The sequence below is a fragment of the Pseudochaenichthys georgianus genome, chromosome 9, assembly GCF_902827115.2.
Source record: "Pseudochaenichthys georgianus chromosome 9, fPseGeo1.2, whole genome shotgun sequence".
NCBI classification, from domain to species: Eukaryota; Metazoa; Chordata; class Actinopteri; order Perciformes; family Channichthyidae; genus Pseudochaenichthys; species Pseudochaenichthys georgianus.
This window is the reverse complement of record NC_047511.1, coordinates 8744837-8767506: the sequence shown is the minus strand read 5'-3', so window position 1 is coordinate 8767506 and position 22670 is coordinate 8744837. Positions and strand designations below refer to the sequence as shown.

General features: G+C 42.7%; 1 protein-coding gene across 1 annotated transcript in view; it reads right to left on the bottom strand.

Annotated features, from left to right (window-relative positions):
- The window catches only part of adamtsl2 (ADAMTS-like 2), an 85628-nt gene that overhangs the window by 21577 nt on the left and 41381 nt on the right, over nt 1–22670 (bottom strand). The window contains 3 exon segments of the mRNA XM_034091530.1: nt 1605–1708; nt 11123–11486; nt 22325–22628. Of these exon segments, the coding sequence (XP_033947421.1) occupies nt 1605–1708; nt 11123–11486; nt 22325–22628 (772 nt within the window).

Here is a 22670-nt window from a genome sequence, read left to right as displayed (position 1 = left end):
ACAACGAGGTAATCAACGAGGTCAAAAACAAGACTAGACAATAGCTACTTAATATACACACGCTCGCCACCAACTGGACAGGGGTGTGAATGACTAAATAATAGTTACAGACTACAGTACAGTAGATCGCCCTCAGTTTACCTGGCCACTAAGGATGTAATATAATGTGGGCCGCTGGTGGGCATGTTGGCGCTGTTCCGAGTTGTGTTCTAATCTGTCAAAATGACAGACTGCTTTCAGATTTTTCCGTCATTGTTAGAAAATATCCGTCGTTGACGGAAAATATTCGGTTAACGCGACCTCTGGTGTTATGTAGCTTTTTCTGTATGTAAACGGTCTGCAAAGTCACAAACCCTCAAAGTACACCCTCTATAGCGAGTACAACTCTAACACAGAAAAGACGTGTCTATGCTGCCCCAGAACGCTTCGTCATAGATTTGTCTTTTTCCATGTTTTTCTTCCGGGGGCTATTGACGTCACTAAATCTGGAGACAAATTGGCAAGTTGACACGCCCATAGATATAGAACAATAGGCACACCCTCTGCCAGCTAAGCATTTACTGTTGGAAGGTTCAGTTAAAAATTGTATCCAGTCATGTCAAGAAAGTACTGTGCCCTGAAATGTGAGGGGAAATGACACCATTAAACCCACCTCACACTGTCCGCTCTTCATGCCTCATAGGGCGGACTCGTGAGCTCCGTAATGTCCCGCTAACATGGTACTTACACTTTATGCAGCATTCTCATCTGTTTGTCATTACGGGACGTCCACACAGCAGCTTTTCAAAAATCTTGAAAATCTTGGAGCTGGGCGTGTCTGACAGCTTGGGGATTTTTTGCGAGCAATGCGACCAACAACCAATCACATGAATCTCCCGCCCCCGACATACAAAGCAAAAAACCCCGGGGATTTTATGCGAGCAATATATATAAACTCCCCAAACAGGCGAAAACCTACCAGTTTCACCCACTGTCTCTGCCACCTCCCTCCATGCCTGGTTCCTCCGGTTTGTATCCCGTTAATAGTTCTGGTCGTAAAGAACCGGGTGATTTGCTACCGTAATTTCTCGTTTGGAATATGAGGAAATGAACTGCGGTCTGGTTCTCCCTGCTTACACGCGGTTTGATTGGCTAGCGCTTCTACTGTCAGATTTGCATAAACGTGTTTGATTGGCTGGCGCTTCCAGCTCAGCTTCAAAAGTTGAACATTGCTCAACTTTTGAATCCTGGAGATCCTGGACATCCTGGAAATCTTCGCTTCGCTCCCCCACAATGCAGTTCGGCGAAAAGCGAGGCAAAGTGACGTCATCCCCATTCAAAGTCAATGGGCAGAGAAGCGTTGGAAGCGGTGGAAGTTTCTTCTGAAGCTGCTGTGTGGACGTACCGTTACTGGTGTCACTTCCTGGTTGCTAACCGACGCCATTGTAAAACAGAAAAATGGATGTTCAGCTGTAACTGGAAGGCTGGGAAAGCACTCTGTTAGACAGGGGCGGAGCAGAAACTCTATACCTAAGTGATAGGGCAACTGGTTGTGCAGTCTGTTGGGTTCAAAGTTTGATAAGATGTCATGGATTTGCAACTTGTGTTTGTGTGTTCAAATGTACCTATAGAACAGGTCATGCTGCAGGGCTCCTGAGAGGAGAGCTTCCAGCGGTACATATCAGCTGCACTCAGCTTCAGGTTCTTCTGGAAGATCCTTTGATTCCCCCTGTCAAACACACACACAAACGAACACAAACATGTTTCTATATACATTTGTTTTATTTTTGTTTTGGTAATAAGATAAATTGTAAGTGCACTTAATCCCCAATCCTTTTCAAAACAAGCGATTTTGAAACAAATCTATTTTCAGTGATATATTATTATTCATTTAAGGATACTCAGTCGTGCAGACCCTCAAACACACTCATACGCTGAGACTGACAGCTGATTCACAGCCTGCATCCTAGCAGATGCACTTTACTTTTTTCATCCCGTCACATAAAAGTCACATGCACATTCTTGTCATAACACCGGTCGATCCCTCTGCCTCCGCCAGACGTTTATTTGAAAATCACTTTGAGTTATTCCTCGCCGGCATCCCTCCATGTAAGCCAGACTGATTCCTGCACATTATTTTCTCCCCAGAGGTTACTACAGCCTGACAGCACACTTTCCTCCCCTTTGCACCATATATTTCACTTCTTCAATTTGTTTTCCAAGTGTATACTCCCCAACCTCACCCTCCTCCTCCCCTCTGTGCTCCTCTGCTCTGCTCGTTTCCTCTCCTCTCAGAGTCTCAGAGGACAGGGCGTGTCATCCCCTGTTTTATAGCTGCTGGCGAGCCTATGTGAGTTATGAATATGATTAATCGAAGACCTGTCTGTCTGTCTGTCCGTCTGCCCTACATCGTGTATATTTACCTGCCGCTCTTACATCCTTTGATTTATGTCTCTGTCCGTCCCTTTTACAGTCTGTTTATTTACCTGCCCCCGTATATTAGCCTGTCTGTCTGCCCTACTGTCTGTTGTGTTACTGCTCTTTCTACCCAGCTCCCTGACTGTCTAACCCTAACCATTGTATATCTATAAGCTTACCTGCTTAACTGTCTGTCTGTTTGTTTCCATCCCCTTACATCGGCGTTGCGGAACATTAGACAACCTGTTTCACTCCTTTACTACCTTTACATCTGCTTGTCTCCCAGCTTTGTCTAGTGCACCAACCCAGTCTCACGGCATTTCGTGTTATAGTCACGAAATTAATCTATTGATTCGTGTTCACCAACACGATTTCCCCATTTTTTTCATGTCACACAGAATGTTTTAAAAGCAATGTAAATAATAACAAATTAGAGGGAAATTTTTTTTAAAAAAATACAGATTTCAGTATTCTGAGGCTCTGAGCCCCATTTATTTTCCTCACGGATGGCAAAAAAAGTCAGACATTATACCATTTCAAATAAAAACAATAATCGTGGCTTGATATTGAGTAAGAAAATGTTTTTATGAACCACACAGCTTCTGGTCTTCCAAGACCCAACCGGACAAAAAGACGTGGTGCAGGCACGAAACAGTACCAATAGAAATACATTGCGAAAAAAATGTAATCCGTAATCTATTGATTCGTGTTCACCAACACGAATCAATAGATTACAGATTACATTTTTTTCGTGACTATAACACGAAATGCCGTGAGATTGGGTTGAGTGCACATGTGCCAACGGAGCATGCAGCCTGTTGCTCCTGCTTGATTTGTACTATTTACAACTTTCTTATTTGATGTTACTTGTTATCTTTATATCAGTAACTTCTATTAGTATATTATAAAGCTTCTCTAAACTCTCTTTTCGAGAGAGAATTATTTTTTTCCCCCGCTGTTGAGTTGCTGCTATTAGACGCTTTCACACCGGAGTACTTTTCCCAGTATAGTTCAGATAGTTCTTGAAATGTTGCGTTCACTCCAAAAAAATCCGGAACTAGAACTTAGTTAATGAGAACCTTTTCACCCCCTTTTTAGTCCCTGCTTGAGAGCAGGTACTTTCATGGGAGAAAAAGGTTCCCATTTCTGATTGGCTGGGCGAATTGCAAACCACGCCCCGTAAAACTCGGAAAAGTTTGCTGCAGCTTCTACTGAAGCCAGTCCCCAACTCCGGGGACTTCCGGACGGTGACTTTGGGTGGCAGTATACGCCTTGAAGTTGTTTGCGGCCTGCCAGTAAACCCAAAGCAGCAGAAGAAGAAGAAGTGTCAGCGGCTTCATTTGCCTAATGGCCCGTCCACACAGCGGCGTGCGTTGACGCTTGCCGGTGGGCGTGTCTGACACTCGACGAACAACCAATCACATGAATCTCCCGCCCCTGACACACAAGCAGCGGTTTGATTGGCTAGAGCTTGTACTGGCATATGATTTGATTGGCTGACGCTTCTGCCGAGGCGTCAAAAGTTGAACATTGCTCAACTTTTGCAGCGAGCCACGCCAGCGACGCTCCGTGTCGCTTCCCACGATGCAGTTCGGCTAAAAGTGACGTCACCCCATTCAAAGTGAATGGGCAGAAGCGTTGGAAGCTTCAACGCACGCCGCTGTGTGGACGGGCCGTAATCCTCCCTCAGGGACTTATTCCGGTGTGAACGCGATCTGCTCTTTAGTTCATCAGAACTAAAGACCACACCAGGGAAAAGCTAATCGCGCAAATGCTAGCTAGCATGGGGGTCGGAACAAAGACTATCCCCACTGAAATCTGAAGAAGGACGCAGGGTAAACCAAAGAGAGGAAGGAGAATGGCTGGGTCCAGATGTATGGACAAAAGGAGATATAAGCCGCCTCTTTCATCAAGGGCAATGTAAGGTCCGTGGCTAATGGATTTGACAAGCTAACGGCATTAGCCAGGAGTCAGAGGGATTATCTGGAGTGTAGTTTAAAGAGCAACTTGCAGGTTAGAGCCCCCAGTGAATCAATGTGTAGGAAAATGATGTATACACTAGATTTTCAAAGAAAAAATACTTGAATATACACTACAGTGACATCTGCCGTCGTTTTAGAACCAGTGGAGAACTGGACAGCTGTCTTGGTGAGTGACCGGCGTTAGCTACAGTTAATGTTAGCTAACGTCGGTCATATCACAACATCGTAAAGTTAGCTATCATATATCAGGCTATAACTAAAGTAGTATTGATAATATAGTAACGTTACTGGCAGGACTGTTGATACTGATTCATAACAGAAACTAATGCGCAAGTATCAGCCGTATCTCGCGTTACCTAATGCAACTCCACACTATGTCTTACGGTGCTGTACCGAAGGGGAGAGAGTGAGGAGTATAGGGGGGGATGTAATACGGTTTCCTGATAAAAGTTTTGTTTGATAGGTGCTTGTGTGGGAAATGCCAGCCTCAGCTGTGGAGAGTATGTGCTGCAGGGGAGGTGGATGCTGCTGCTGCTGCTGCTGCTGCTGCTGCTGCTGCTGCTGCTGCTAGCGGAGCTGATAAAGAAGCTGGGTGTATTGACAGAACCGCACTATAGCTATCAGCCTCACACGGTCCTGGCTTCGATATCCCATCCTGAACTCCATCAGATCACCTGCCTCATAATCCTCCTGTCTAAAATGAGCGCCACAAACGACCGCGTTTTTCGTCCCGTCTCTTCGCCTGCACAAAACGCACCCAGGAACCAAAGCTGGCTCCGGTCCTTTTCCTTTTAGGGAAACTGTGGACTCGATGTTATGACAGGCTGGGGTTTGTGTAACCTGCACACACACAATAGCTCACCATGATTAAAAATGGTGAAATGCAATGTAAAATTACCGAAAAAATACCAACTCACTAAATCACAACCACTCAAACCAACTACAAACTACTACCGTGAATTGGGCAGAGAAGGAGTCCGAGAAAGTTGCTCCCCTGTGTGACGTAATATGACGCGTTTGACGTATGACGTTTAAAAAAACTGTTTTTAGTAGCAGAGCTCAAAACGGCTACTTTCCCTCTGAATTCCTGCCCTTATGTCTTGTAAAACATATCAAATCCTGCATTAACTTTTTAAATTGTAATTTTCAGACAAGGTTAAGCATAAATTTAGTAAAAACTGCAAGTTGCTCTTTAATGTACTTTATGAAAACATGGCTGCAACAAGAACTATCTAGTAACAACGTTTCCATCAATGACCAATGCTTCCAACGTTTCCTTTGCTTTCTTCCGGACTGTTCGGTTCGACAAGGATTCCACTTAGAGCTTCACTATGTCTTCCATATGGTCTGAGTCTTCAGAGGGGTCTGTTCTGTGGGGGATGTCAGGCCTAGTTCCTTTGTCCCAGCTGCTAAAAGTTCTCTTATGGCACGTTTTACTTTTGTTTATATCAACCCACTCTCTTCAGTCTGCGTACAAATGACATGACATTTACACATTGGAAATGCGTGCAATAGGTACGCAGAAGTCAGATTTTGCGTGCATATGATACGCCAACCATTCCCATTGAGTTCTGAGTCCGAGTTTTGCTTGCATATAATACGCCACGTTTCGTGCCTGCACCCGGTCGGGTCTTGGAAGACCGGAAGCTGTGTGGTTCATAAAAACATTTTCTTACTCAATATCAAGCCACGATTATTGTTTTTATTTTAAATCGTATAATGTCGTATATATAGCGTCCTAAACTAATAATAAAAAGTATAATTTATTGTGTTAAGACTTTAAACTTGATCGTTTTTTAACCCGCACTGCCTAGTGGTTGAAGCACGTTATTGCATTTTTTTGTTGAATATGTTATATTTGATGAAAAAAATATTAAGAGTACATACAAAATAGTGGGAAAGTTGAAGGTCAATGATAGAAATATAGAATATCAAATATCAAGATAAATAGATACATATTAAGCTTGACAAAGTACTTAACGTCTAATATATTGCTTTCCTGCAATGTTAACATATGTATTATACTCTTATGTATGTAGATAGTATAAGAAATTTGCAGAATATGACAGTTTAATGGTGGAGGTATACACACATATTGATAGATAATAATAATAATAATAATAATAATAATAATAATAATAATAATAATAATAGATTTAATTTTTTAGCGCTTTTACAGGTGCTCAAAGTCTTGTAATGCACTGTTGAAGAACCTGCGACCCAAGTTTTTCATTCATTGCATTGCATGATATGTCAATAAACCTTAGAAAATCTTGAAAGGGTTGTGCAAAATAACCATTATACAGTCTTTAATTAACTATTAGTAGAGAATAACGAGTAATGAATATGCTTTATAGCAGGGGTGTCAAACTCAAATATACAGTGGGCCAAAATTAAAATATCGGTACTAGTCGAGGGCCGGACTGTTTCAATGTTTATTGCAAAACGTATTGAAATGAACTTATTGCAAATATTAAACCTGGAACTAACAAAGCTTCAATTATTGCCTATAAAAACAACATTAAACATTAAATAATCAGTTGCATTCATTTCTTATGGCTCTTATGGTTTCTTATGATTACATTTTTCCACAGGCCAACAACAGCTTCAACAAAACAATTTCCCTCAAAGAAAAAACCAAATGTGCCCTGTTGTCGCAAGAAAAAAAGTGCAGAAGGAAACATCCATTGAAACTCAGTTTGCTGCTCTGTGATGCTATTTCAAGCTAGATACTTAGCATCTCATCTTGGGTGCAAGTTCATCAATGTTTGGGGTCAGGCTCTGAGCTGAGGAAATCCTCAGGAGTGAGTGAAGGTGTGCGTGCAATATACCGGCGGGCCAGATCTAATAGTAATTAGAAATTATCCTGCGGGCCGAAATTAGTTTTGACACATGTGCTTTATAGGGATCTGAAGATAAATGTTTAGTCTTCTCATGCACCAACTATCAAATATCTCGCCTGATTGTTGGCACTTGACAATCACCTTCCCTGACTTTTACTCAGGTGTAACTAAAGTCTGATTTAAGGGTTGTTTATATTTCACATCATTAATCAGAATCTGCGGGGGCGGGACTGGACCCGTTCAAATCCAGTTTTGGATAGTCTGCCGTGGTTTCATTCCATTTCATAGAGCTGTTTAACGCTCGGCGTAACCTTGGCACACTGCCACTCCAACATCAAATCACAGAGCTTGAAGATTAATCATGGGGTTTGTCAAGAAAAGGACTGTAGTCACAAACGATAGCTGAGGATTATGGGTAGAGTAGTGTCTTCGGCCATCCTAAACTCAGAAAAAAAACGTGTTTCTCCGAATCGAAGGAGGAAGACACAAAAGCATTGTACACAATTTAAACCAATCAATGTTGTGTAATTAACAAGGATAAACTGATGTTTTTAGTTGATGAGTACTGCAGATTCCTATGCAAACTTTGAGACCGGAAATACTGTTTTCACCCCAAGCTGTTGCATGGCAACACAATTCTGTTGATAGTTATTTCATATCGCATTAACACCATATCCCAACGTGCATGGCAGCTAAAACATCCAATCACCGAGCTTCAACCATAGCTGAGGATCTTGGGTGATCAGTTCAGTGGGTGTGTATCGCCTACGTCTGTTTCCGGTGACTTTATTTTGAAATTCAGTTCCTGACGGACGGCAAATAAGCCAGATATTATAGAATTAAACAAATAAATAAAAACAAGGATAATTGTGTGTTATTGTTGAGTAAATAACAGTGTATTATTTAGAAAAGAATAACAAATTAGAAGGGAAAACATTTTTAAGAAATACAGATTTCAGTATTCTGAGGCCCATTTATTTTCCTCACGGACGGCAAAAAAAGTCTGACATTATACAATTTAAAATAAAAACAATAATAGTGGCTTGATATTGAGTAAGAAAATGTTTTTATGAACCACACAGCTTCCGGTCTTCCAAGACCCGACCGGGTGCAGGCACGAAACGTGGCGTATCATATGCACGCAAAACTCGGACTCAGAACTCAATGGGAATGGTTGGCGTATCATGCACGCAAAATCTGACTTCTGCGTACCTATTGCACGCATTTCCAATGTGTAAAGTTGTGTCATTTGTACGCAGACTGAAGAGAGTGGGTTGGTTTATATAATTATAAAAAAAATGGTGTTCTAATATGGTGCAACTGTCAGGAAACCAAAGTTCCCCCTGCGATTAATACAGTATTTTTATTGATTGATTGTAGTCAGTCCATCTGTCTATAAAACTACCTTTCTGCGCTGTCTGTCTGTCCACCTGCCGTACTTATTTTTTAATTCCTACCTGCACTAATTGTTTTCCACTTAGGCCGAACTGTGTACTTTCCCCCTTTTTCTGTATCCCCTTTGCCTGTTTCACTGAATGGTTTTGCTGCACAATTTCTTGTGTTGCTTGACAGTGTCTGAACAATCAGGCCCGGTGTGACCCAGACCTGAACACCATGGGTCCAGACATCAGCCTAAAAATGGAACTCTGCTTTGGATCATCTTAAAACTCAATTAAAATGTTAAGTATTTTGTAAATAGCTGTTCCGAGTCTTTGCGACCCCTCAAAGCACTTTAACATTTACAAGTCAGCATTCACCCATACAAAGGCTGCCAAGGGGACTTATGGCGCGTTTCCACTACACAGCCTCGCTCGTTAGGACTGGCTCACTTCGTTAGGACTGGCTCACTTCGTTAGGACTGGCTCACTCGTTAGGACTGGCTCACTTATGGCGCTCTCCATTACAGTTTAGGAACTGGGGTAGTATCTATAGTAACGCAGTGTAGGCGGAGCGATCGGCTTGTTGTTGTCCTTCACTACGCGATACTCACTCTTCATCTTTTTCAGTTTTTCCCTACACTGCAAGACAGTCCTCGAGTAACTGCTTCCGCATATCAGTGTAGAGACCTCCTGAAATACTTTCATATTGCGAGTTGTCCCGTCGAGCTCCCGCTGGATCTTGTCATCTCAGGGGTAGACATTAAAGGTAAAATTGTATTATCACTGGCCCCACCATTGTAACCACTGGCCCGGAGCATTCGTCCTATTCGTCGACTAATAATGAAGAAAATTAACACATTTGTTGCAATAGTAATTTATGCACTAACTACATTACTACAACATTTGAATCATCAGTTCTTCCTCATTTTCCTCAATTGTTCATATTTGGTTTATTATAATAATGATATTGTGGTCATTGTTAAAAAATGTCTGCTATTATTATGAGTATTATTATTTGTATAATGCACTTTCTGCCTTCCTGTCATTAGGAGTTAGAAATGTAATGACTATGTAATAGATTAGATTAGAACCTTTATTCTCCTAAACTGCTGGGACATTTCCCTATAGCCAATACCTTTATATTTTCTACTCTTCACTTACTTGTCAGCATAGGTGGGCATTGATGTACAGAGCCGACAGAAGACCTTGTTTATATTGGCATCATATTGAGAGTTGCAACCAGTGACACGTCCTAAAACCAGGAAGTAGCTGCTGGTTCCCTCGACAGAAAGCAATGGGATTTCTCCACAGGGTTTTGGAAAATAGCTGGAAATAAGGTCTGTGGAAAACAAACCTTTTTGATAAATGCACATTTTGTTCAGCCGGATAATCTCCACATGTCTACCCTACTTTTATAATTTTCGAATCATAAATCTAATCGATAGATTATAAAAGGGTTTTAGGACGCGTCACTGCACCACTCTATAGAAGCCAACTCCATCGATCAAGCTGGCTGAAACCTTCTCTCCCTCTTCTTCTCATGCTCCCTGTCACTCTCCTTTAACTCCTCCGGTGACTTTCTTTTATTTGAAGATTGTTTTTTGCCCGGCGCTTGGCCGGTTACCGCTGGTATTAAAAACATTTGGCGAATGGTTAGGTGGCGCGATAGTCTGTAGTGAAGGAGCGCGCTCCCGCTCACGGGAGCCTGCTCACGCTGCGCTCCGCAGCAAACAGCTGTTTGCTTTTCACCCAACAACGACAAGCGACTCACGAAACGCTATGTTGTAGTGTTGATAAACGAAACAATTTAACAAAATTGCTTGTCAAAATACCAATACCACAGGAAACATTTTTCTTTTAAACAATATTTTTAGTGGCCCGAGCGGGCAAGTGGAAAGTACGTTATGCTGGCCCGGGGTGTCTAAATAGTGCTTCCGGGCCAGCGGGCCATTTATAATGTCGAGCCCTGCATCTGCAATAAAGTGTAGGAACGTCGTAACTTCCTCGGCGGACCACAGTGTGCTTTTCTTTGCCATTTTTGTTGATCCTCTGTTAACAAAAATTCTGTTTATAAAAATGCTGCAAGCTTCGCTATATATATATATATATATATATTTATATGCGACGCGTCGATGCGACGATTCTCTCTGACCAATCAGCAGTCGAGAGTGACGTCACAGCCTGGTTGTTCCTGGCCCTAGAACCCCGATTCTACAGTATGGGGCCAGAAAAACTGTGAATTAGGACCCGCTAGCCGGTACTAGGCCAAGTGGAAACGCAACCAAAAGCGGGCCGCTGACGTCACAGCCCTCTTAAACGGGGCTCTGCGCTATAGTGGAAACGCGCCATTACATTCACATATTTTCAAACACAACGTTAGCCATGCTACAGGTAGCAATTTGAGGTTAAGTATCTTGCCCAAGGACATATCGACATGTTGACTGCAGGGACAAACTACTAACCTCACAGCTGCCCCACAATATCTACTTGATGCTCCTTTACCTGTGTTCTGTTGGATTACCTCGTTCTGTTGAAGCGGCTGGAGGTCCTCCCATTACTCTGCACTGTTTTGTTCTGGAAGGAACTGTCTACGCTCTCATTGCGTTTGCGACCCAGAGTAAACTCCAGTGTCTCGTTGACACCAAACGGGCCATCATGCTCCAGGCTTATCAGGTCCTCCTCCGCTGGTCCCACCTCTGACGAGAACAAACTGTCTCCCTCCGTCAGCAGCTGATTGGTTGAGATGTTGATGAGTAGCTCATCGGGGCCAATCCGGCCGTCCAGCAGCACCCTCCAGATGAGGTTTGGGGAGTCTGTCCCTGTGTCCAAGGGCCCACCAGCAGGTGCAGGTTTGGCAGTGCCACCTGTGTGATTGCCGTTTCCTTCTGATGATACAAATAGGGAGAATTCAGCTATGTTTTAAGAACAAATCAAGTTGTGTGTATTGTTGCAATTGAGTAATTAGTTTACAAATTTGGCTCAGATTGAAATACTTTTCTTGAAGATATTTTAAAGTGCATCAAAGGGACCGTAACCTAAGACCTTTCCCATTTCTAATTTCCCCCTCTTCGACTACTCTCCTCGACTCCCATCCTTGCGTGTTAGTCCCGCCCACAGGAGATGTGAGCGGAGGAGTCGAGGAGGGGAAGCGAGGAGAGAGGAGTGGAAGTAGCAGGCGTTATTAACGCGTTAACTTGACAGCCCTAATTTATATATATTATTTATATAAATCAAATCAAATCAAATCAAGTTTATTTATAAAGCACATTTTAAAACAACTTTCGGTCGCGCCAAAGTGCTGTACATGAATAAAAAATATACGGAACATATTGCAATTTGTAGCATTTAAGTTAAAAACAACAAATATAAAGGCAGACACAGTTAAAATACAAAATGAAAAATGTCATGCTCTGCTCACTTTTAAAAGGCCAGAGAGAAAAAGTGTGTTTTTAGAGAGGATTTAAAAGCCCCTAGTGTCTGGGCCGACCTCACAGGTAAGGGCAGAGTGTTCCATATACGATTTCAGAATCAAACAAGTATCAGAGCGCTCTCATAATAACATAACACTATCAGAGACTGGATATATCCCCCCCCCCCTCTCTGGTCGCTTCAATGGAGAAATGAAATTACAGGCCAAAAGCTGTATTTACAATTATTAAAAGTATGCAGAGGAAACCAAACCAACTGAGACCCGTCTGTCCGCCGCATCTACGCACACCTACACACTTTACAACACACACTTTACAACACACACCTACACACTTTACAACACACACCTACCATCAGGTTACAGCCGTTGTATATTTTATTTTGTAAAACGGACAAGTCAAATCAAGCAATCTGATTGGTTCTTAGCATAGCCGTGATATACTGAGCGTATACCACGGGTAGAATTGTAGTTACTTTTCACAACAAATCAGTATCCCTCCGCGTCTGATAAAAACTGTACATCAAACTGGGACAAGAAAACAGCGGAGAAGTAACGGGGCAGAAACCCTCCTTTTTACGCAGCGGTCCAGACATAGACATCAAACGGCAAAACATATTCAGTGTGCAGTTCCTTAATTGGCATTAGGACAGGGATATCTAGATAGTTTCCAAGGTTTGACATAATGAATTGTGCTACTTTTAAAGCAACCAACGATGTTTTCAAATCTGTAATCAAAAAGGTCCGCAAAAACACTATCGACCAATCAGATTGCTTGATTTGACTTTTTATAAATATATTTACATTTCTTCCGTTACGAAACAAACTTACAAAGCATAAGATGGAAACATTTAAGATTAACTTCGACCTCCGGGGGGGTCTTACTATGGAGGAGTGGATTGAGGAGTGCCTATCTGCAGAACAAAAAAACACCTAAACGACGACATGCAACTACGTGAAGAGCAGGTAGACCAACTGGAAAAGTACCACCATTCAAAAGCTTTCTGATGCGTGTCTTGAAACAAAGCTGAGACATTATGACCGTTAGTGGCCACAGGTGCGAAAGCTCTCTCCAGAGTATACTGGAAGCCGAATCTCGGGGACCGGAGAAAGTGGAGCAATATTCTCACCACGCCAAGCAACAGCCTGAGCCTAATACAACCTCAACCTATACAAGTAACCTCGTAAGCCATGCTACTGATGCTGGACAGTTTTTCAGTGGCTGCACAATAAACGGCAACATACAAATTAATGTAAATAAATAGCCAAATAATGGATCAACGCTCTCTGTCTAATATGTTCGCTAGCTGTTAGTGTTGTTGCATAGCAACCACCTTGCACTATGTTTCGTGCAGAAGGCAACGGAGGGACTATTTTATTTTGAACATCATTATTTACTAATAAAAACTATTTAAATTAGAGTGTGTATTTTTCTTTCATATTGCCACACATATTGCCTCCTCCGCTGGTCCCACCTCTGACGAGAACAAACTGTCTCCCTCCGTCAGCAGCTGATTGGTTGAGATGTTGATGAGTAGCTCATCGGGGCCAATCCGGCCGTCCAGCAGCACCCTCCAGATGAGGTTTGGGGAGTCTGTCCCTGTGTCCAAGAGCCCACCAGCAGGTGCAGGTTTGGCAGTGCCACCTGTGTGATTGCCGTTTCCTTCTGATGATACATACACTTGGTAACTGTTTTATAAAAGCAATAGCTCACTTCAGGCCGTGATATATGCTTATTATATCACAGCTAAGGGGCGTGGTTCGGCCCGACGCGAAGCGGAGCTACAACCCACTTAGCAACTCCCTTAGCATCTTGAACGTTTATGCCGGTGCACTGATGCGAATCGGTGAATCTTAACATCCCTAGTCTATGCATTTTGTTTCCTTTTTGAATATAATGTTTTTGATGGCTGGATCCATAGAGGCGAAAATCAACATAACGGACATTTTGGTAGAGTTGTTATGCTATTGTTAGTCTAGTTGCTCTACTGGACAAATGTATACTGAAACAGGTTAATGTGCATTAGAATAATCTGATTATTGTGCGCTTTCTGCAGTGACCTGATATCTTAAATATCACGTACTGTAAATACTGTATAGATGGCGGTCAATACAAATTCTGAAGTTTTTGCCAATCCGATAAGAACTGTTTGAAAACCGTGGATCTTTGGATCTTCAAAGAGCCCGATTACGATGGCCAGTCAGGCAAACAATCACATTAAATCATTTGAAATCGACAATCAGGCTCGATATATGGTTAAATTAAAATCAGTAGGCAAGGCTGTAATTTCGCCAGCTGTTTTCTTACATTTCTGATCGGATTGGCAAAAACTTCATAATTTGTATTGACCGCCATTCAAATGACAGCTTTGTTTTACCCCAAAAGTGGGCGGAGCCGTACTTTTTGCCCGGAAGTGACGCATGTGTTACTCTCATCTAGTGAATCAATGCACAAAACATCAATAACACTGAGTTATTATTCCCTGAAGTATGTTGTTTAGGTTTTTGTGCATGTCTATGGTCTCCAGGCTAAAAGTTCTGCCCCCAGAGGGAGTTTCTCACCCCCTCCTGCCTGAAACGCCTCCATTGGACTCCTTTGTTTACTTCAGTAACATAATGACATCACTATGTAACACTCACACTTCTGCTGACCCTCAAATACATTTCACTTGATTTGCTATGAGGCGGAACATCTCTAAGTGGTTGACCAATCACAACAGAGCCGGCCAGCTACTGGGCTCTGGTTTCAGACAGAGGGTGAAAAGAGGTGCTGCAGCACAGGCAGTATGAGAAAAATAAAAAAGCTTTTTGAACATTAAAGCATGGAGACATGTCCCAGTAGAGCAGGGGTGGGGAACCTTTTTCCTCTCAAGGGCCATTTCAATGTTTTCAACATCCTCCGAGGGTCGTACAAATTATTGACCTCTGCTTAAAAATACTAAAATCACAGCCCACTCATTTCACCTTTCTTTCATGCTGTGCAAAGAAAAAGCAACCTCTTAATCCAGATATCTTGACATGACTCACGCATGCACGTGCACGGTTGTGGCATGACCACCAAAACAGAAAGATATGGACACAAGATGTGTGCAAATGTATTTAGACTCCTGTGAACATGATTTAAGTGGGGGGGGACCTAACCTCCTCTAGGGGGGTCCGGGGGGCATGCTCCCCCGGGAAGATTTGTTTTTTTAAATGTTGAAGTTAAAAGCATCAATCTGGTGCACTTTGAGAGCAACATGAGTAGATCTATGGATACATCTCTCAACACCCAGATGAAACAGAACTGTAAGCAGATTTTCTTTTTCTTTATGGGTATTTTACAAATCACTCTCCTTTCAAACTGTATTCTTGTTTATTAATAACAACTTTTTGTTACTGTCATATAGTATTTTATACCTGTTTACTTTATTCTCTTATTTGTTTTATAACTATAATGATCATATAAAGATGTGCCTTTACCTCACTGGTTGTAGAAAAAGCTTCTTATATTCGTTAGCATAGCTAGCTAACCAGATGCTAATAACAACAAAGGTATTGACTGTATGATCAGTATGACAGATCGCCACTGGGCTTACAACTAAGACACAGCCACGCAAAAACTGCAGCATGTGTAGCTCCTTATGGCTACTGCAATTTTTGGAAGTGCCGGAGCTGAGCGGCGTTCTGGTGCTCCCCGTCAGAACTACACCCCTGTCAGACGAGACATATACCACGTGATGACAGTTAGGCTTGTGTTGTGTTCAAGGACCCTGACCTTGGCCAGGAAAAACAGGCACTCACTTGTTTAATTATTTTGCGGTCTAGATTTCTTTCTTTTTTTTCTTTTTTGCGTGTGTTTATAAATTACCTCGAGGGCCACACCAAATGGTCTCGCGGGCCGTCTACGGCCCGGGGGCCGGAGGTTCCCCACCCCTGCAGTATAGGAACACAAAATACAAATATGAACCCTGAAAATGAGCAGAATTCTTTCACACACAGTGACGTCACGAGCTACCCACAATGCAACACGCGCCATATATATATATATATATATAAATACGCCATTTTCCTGGAGGTGCAAATATCCTGGAAGTGCAAATATAAACAGCTAGCTAACGTAGCCAGGCAGAGCGCACTAGGTTTTCTTTCTGAATTAACGACCGAAGAAATCGCTGCATGTCTTCGGATTACATCTCTGGACTTGAGGGGTGTACTCTAGGTCGTTACCAGCGTAAACTAGAGCTGTGTGGGTTGTCGGATTGCTCTTACAGACTGCCTGCAGATGTATGGAAAAACTACCCTCGAAAGTGGCCTTCGTCGATTTTGGCTGCATATACGTCTAATTTCTGGAAACACCAGGTGAATACCCCTCTTGTCACAATAATATTATCATGCCATTACATATTATGTGGTATTTTAGAGTTGACTAGATATTGATTAAGGCAATAGACTATGATATTCAGTACAGGAAGCTTAGCAACACCTAGACGGTGTACGGCTGCTTGCACCTCGCGTAAAACGGCGGATACCGGAAGTACGGTGTCGCGCTCGGCCCAAGAAAGAATATGTTCTTTTTGAGGAGCACTGAGTAAATGAAAAGAGAGAGGGAAGTTGAGAAGATGAAGTCAGAGCTCAGCTCAGTGGTCTGTAGGCTACTATGCTGTCGGCCTTTCATCCTCCTCCCCATCTCGTCTCACCGCCCGCAGCAGTGGTGTAATGGCCTTGGCAGTCAGCTGAACAAGCTGAGAGCCCCAAGAAGGCCATTACCGCTCATGTTTGTGATGCAACCGATTTTAAAAAGGGAAAAAAATGCACCATGAAACTCTGAATTTTTCATCTGCTGCCGATCCATTTTATGTGTCTGTATCATCAATATTGCAGAGCTCCAAAGGGCTATCACGCACACACAAAAAGACGGAATATCAGTTCTAAAATCGGACCTATTTTGTCATATCTGCCAGTGAAACACTTTCTGATTTATTTTTCTATTTTTGCTTTCTCTTCCTTTCAGTTCTTCTTTTCCTTTTTCACAGACAATATATCAGCATAGACATTATTGTCTTATCACAGATATATTGGTTTTGGCCTTCCATGCAAAGGTTTTTTTTTTTGTATCATAGTAGGCATCAATCATTTAAGACTCTAACCTCAAAGTGCTATTTGCAGTGGTGGAAAGTAACTAAATGCATTTACTCAGGTACTTAAGTACACATTTGAGGTATTTGTACTACACTTGAGTTTTTTCTTTTAATGCATTTTGTTACTTTTACTACATTCCTGTGACAGCTGGCATACACTTCAAAAAAGTTAAGATGGATAATATGATGTGTTTGTTTCAAATAAACTACAGTTCACACAAAAAAAGACAAACCTATGTATTGATAAGTAGATTGACAGAAAATGCTTTGAGAAAGTGGAAAATTCCACTGAATAACAGGAAAACAGGTATTAAGTATGCTGGCTGACAGGTGCAAAGCACTTCAATGCCCAAAAACATTTTCATTGGGAAAATGGGCACTACAGTTTGAAAAAAGATACGAATATAAGAACACAAATGTGCCAAAACACATGAACATGAAGAAACATCTTCACCAACTTGACCAACATGTGCATCCCAAACTAAAGTGTAGTGTTGATAGAATAGGGGGGATTGGGGTGCCATAAGAATTTTTTGTTGAGCTCTTTCACCCGAATATGTGTGCCAAGCAGGGCCGCCTGCATGGGGCCCCGCCTTGCGCAGGGGCCCCCGCCCAGAGGGTCTCAGCTGCTGTGCGCAGTTCTCCGCTCAGTTTTCCTAAATCCTACCGGCCCACATTTGTAAGTGTTCCGGCCCAGCCCAGTGGGGTGTGGCCAGGGTTGGGTTGTAACGGAATACATGTATTACGTAATCAGAATACAAAAATCAAGTAACTGTATTCAGCTCGCGTTACATTTGAAAAACGAGTAATCTGATTACAGTTACTTTCGTAAACCTGAAGTGAATACATTTTGGATTACTTATTGGAGTTATTGGTGGAAAGATTTCCTCACAACATTTAATATTCATTACTAAAGGTACAGCCGAATCATCACAGCGCACAAAACCGCGCAGATAGACCAAAAAGGGGAGCGTTTGAAAAAAATGTGCGGGTCCGGTCAGTGAAACAATAACAACGTAACATGGAGGAACAAAAGTCTGTGTTTAAATCGTGTGTGTGTGTGTGTGTGTGTGTGTAGAGGTGTGTGTGGTTAAAACACATCAGCCAGACCGCTCTTTAGCCTTTCTAATGATTCTGAAGGTAAACACAGTGAAGGCGGTGCGTGAAAGGCGGTGCGTCAAAGGCGGTGCGTGAAAGGCGGTGCGTGAAAGGCGGTGCGTGAAAGGCACTGCGCTCTCCTCTTCTCAGAGGCTGAGTTAACCCTCCCGCTGCCTCCTGGTGCTGCAGAGATTTCATGAAGTGAAGGAGGTTTTCCTTCTATAAAACAGCTGTGGGCAGCAGATACTGTGAGAGTCACAGTCATGAATACATAGATCAAGGCAGACTGGTGCACACACTCTCCTGTTTTGCCAATCCGGTGCTTAAACAAATATAGCTCTACACCCCTGGCCGAAATGTCCTTAAAATGAAGTCTGAGTTCGAATTTTAATTAATGTCCTGCCAACACTGGCAGGACAGAAGGCGACACGCCCTTTCTAAGCCATGTCCTCACATCCCAAGCTGCATCCCCAAAAAGTGTATTATGTTGTTACAACAGGGTTCAGGGGGAGTGGCTGTACGGCTGTACCCGTAGGATAGAAAAGGGGGAAGTGACGTCTGACTCAGAGGTCGCGCGGCTGTGGAGAAGAACGTGTTGCCCACATTCTGTTACTGAGTTTAGGCTAGTTAGCTAGCAGGTTTATTGTTTTGGGTGCAGTCACTTTTGCCTCCACTTGCTGTTCAAATAAATGTTGAAAGAAAAAGTTAATCTGTTTACAGTTCTGTTTTATATGGGTGAAGAAGAAGAAGAAGAAGAAGAAGAAGAAGAAGAAGAAGAAGAAGAAGAAGAAGAAGAGAAGAAGAAGAGAAGAAGAATGAAGAAAGAAGAAGAATGAAAAAGAAGAAGAAGAAGAAGAAGAAGAAGAAGAAGAAGAAGAAGAAGAAGAAGAAGAAGAAGAAGAAGAAGAAGAAGAAGAAGAAGAAGAAGAAGAATTGGGAGGGATGAAACCCTCTTTAATGGTCACACATGTGTGTGCACACAGCACACACAGTGAAATATGTTCTTTGCTTTTAACCCATCCTAGCACCAGGAGTCTAGTACCAGGAGCAGTGGGCAGCTATTGTACAGCGCCCGCGGAGCTATGGGAGTGAGGGGGGAAGGGGGATGTGTGGTGCCTTGCTCAAGGGCACCACGGCAGGAGGTGAACTGGGACCTCTCCAAGTAGAAGTCCACACTCCAAATAGGTCTGGTCGGGGACTTGAACCGGCGACCCTACGGCTCACAGTCCAAGCCCCTACTGACTGCCATAGATTTAGTCCCTAATTTTGCTCTCAAAATGGACCAGATTGATGCATTTAACTTCAACATTTAAAAAAAAAACTTCCTGGGGGAGTTTGCCCCCGGATCCCCCTAGAGGAGGTGAGGTCCACCACCTGCCCACACCCCCTGTTAAATTGTCTCACCCACATTGAGGATGCTTCCTACGCCCATGTTTTATTCCATGTGTCAAGTCAGGCAAATTGGGTCAAAATGTTATTGCATCAATGATCTGTTAACATTAAAATCACTAAATATATGCCTAAATATTTTGCTCTAGGCAACTCAAGGGCTCAGGTAATGTGATTACTATATGAATAATTGTCCAAAATAACATAAAATGCATAGGGGTTTTTGTTAAGTAACATACTTAATACCATTAAGTGGGCCTGTCTGTCAATGAATCCCCGGGCCACTTTTTCCCCCCAGTCCGCCCCTGCCCGACACCGTTGCAATGAATCGACATCTGACCAATCACGGCTTTGATACGGCCACTAGTGCAGGTGAAGAGATGTCGGTGAAAAGACAGTTTCAGTCCGGCGCAAGCAAGAGGGGAAAAAAACAAAACATGAATAAACTAGAGCATCACTCGAAGGTGGGTTATTGGATGAGTCAAATGTACAACTTGCGAATGTTGTATAAGTCAAATTGCCAATTGCCATATTAAAACATCAGCTGCAATTCACGACATGAAGAAGGCAGTCTCTGCATAGCATATAGGCTATGGAGATGCAGTTATTTCCAGCATTCTTTATTTACCATTCATTCAAGTATGTGATGCCTTTTATCTGCTAATGCACAGGAGGAAGAGTGATACACTATCTGTCTAGTTGGCTTACATAACAGTTAAAGTTTACAGCCTAAAAAACATGGAGCATTTTTTCCCCTTTTATTCATTTTTATGTCAATTTGCACATTTCATGGTGACGCTCAGCCTCTCCCCTTAACTCCTAACAGTCATCATCATGTCAACCACAACACAGAGAAATACTGATAGAAATGCGTGTGTAGTTGTTGATACATTGCTGACAGAGGGAACTACATTTGAATACAGATTTAAGAAATATCAGTTTTTGAGCATGTCATAAGCATGTTTTGTCTTGACTATATTACAACTATATTATAATAAAATAATATAGTATTTCTATTATTGAATTGATTATGATTATGATTATTATTATTAATAGAAGTAGTTTATTTGCATTAATTATATTTTAATCTTTTTGAGGCTAGTATTTGGCAGGAAATGCTGATGTTTCACTCCTGTCGGTTGGGGGGGGGGGGGGGGGGGGCCTCATCTCACAATGTCGCTTGGGGCCCCAAGTTGGCCAGGGTGCCAAGTTTCGAGTCCATCGGACTTACATGGAGAGAGTGATGGCCAGGCCCGGACTGGCCATCGGGAGGTTTCCCAATGGCCTGGCCTGTTAAGTGGCCTGCTGGCCTGAGGCCTTTTTTATATATGTATTGTGAACGCAACGCTGCGCAAATGTGGGTCTGACTCTGCCTCACAGAGGGTGACTGGCTGTCTACATGATCTGGCATACCGACATGGCCACTTTCATACAGATCTTACACTAATGCCCTCAATTGGTCTCTGTGTGTCATTCAAGCTCGGTAGGGTGTGTGTTAGTCGATGTGTGGCGCGAGCGAGCGAGAGAGAAAGCGCGCGCACCGGTTACGTGTATTGTTGTTGTTAGCATCTGGTGCTAGCTAGCGGCGCTAACGGATATAATGAGCTGTCAACAAGGTGGAGGAGAGTCCTCTCCTGTCAGACTGAGAGACTAATAACTACAGCTCAGGTGAGGTAAAGGACTCTCTGAGTGTTTAGATAGTTAACTTAGTCTAAGTTATCTCAGTGGGTCTCAAACGGTTTGGTCACCATTTATGTAAACATATATTTCCATTTGAAGGGGGAGTGATTAGTCAAATATGCATGAATAATAAAAAAAAAAATGTTAACTAGGTGAAAAAAGGCAAGATAAACTTTAAAAACTTGGTGAGAGCTAAAACTAGTCGTTGCTGCTGCCTCAAAGAGGAGCAGGGGGGAGAGGGGGGAGACGGGTGAGGCTGGTTCAGGAGCCCAGGCACAACTATAAATGAACCAAAAACAAGTTTCAATGTTTTTTCATATTGGATATGGTATGTTATTGGTTATGGCCATGTTCTTATGATTTTATGATTATTTAAATGTATACAGTTCTGTTTCATATGGATCTAGTCTCTTTATTTCCCCCTCAAAGTGCACCAGATTGATGCATTTAAGTCCAACATTTAAAAAAAAAAATCTTAACAGGGGAGCATGCCCCCGGGCCCCCCTAGAGGATTTGAGGTCCACCTCCACTTAAAATATGTTCACATGGATAGGTTCCTAAATAGATTTGCACATTTTTTAAATAGTAACCCATGTCCATATGTTTATTCTGGGGTAGTAGATTTAAAGTTTAGGGCTATCACTATGGGCAGCAATGCTGTAAATATTGACAAATAAATCCAGGAAAATGGCCCAAAAGAAAACTGGCAGTGGCCTGGCTGGGTGTATAATTCCCGGCCTGACTTATTGTCCCAGTCCGGCCCTGGTGATGGCCTTTCAAAACTCGTTTTAAGAAGTGCACTAGAGCGCACAGGAGAAATCAGAAAACTGATCCTCGAAATGTTTGCGTTTAAAGCGCAGCATAATAATAATCTGTGCAAAAACAGTAGGTTTTCTCGAAACGCTTTAGTGCTCGAGCCCTAATTAAAAGTTCAAACTGAGCTTTACTTGAATCAGAACTAAATACTACACTATATAACACAGAGATCCAATCTGATAACAGTCCTTACCTGTCAGTTTTGGGCCAGCTGCTCCATCCTGGTCGCAGTCAATGGATGCTGTCTCCTCATACACCTCGTTGGTCTCCTGGCCCTTCTGCCCGTCGTCACCTCCTGGCTCCAATTGGCTTTCAGGGGCCGCTTGGTCATAATTACTGGTGTTAGGGGACAGCAGCCCCCCCATCTCCACAGAAACCTCTCCGGCGGAAGTGTCTGATCCGGTGTAGACGGGAGGAGGCGGGACGGGGGGCAGGGAGTTTCGGAGGATGGTGTATTCGTATGTGATATACGGTGTGCGGCCATTCTGATTCCACACCTGAGTGACGACAGGGAAATGTCAGTTTAGTTTACACTGGTG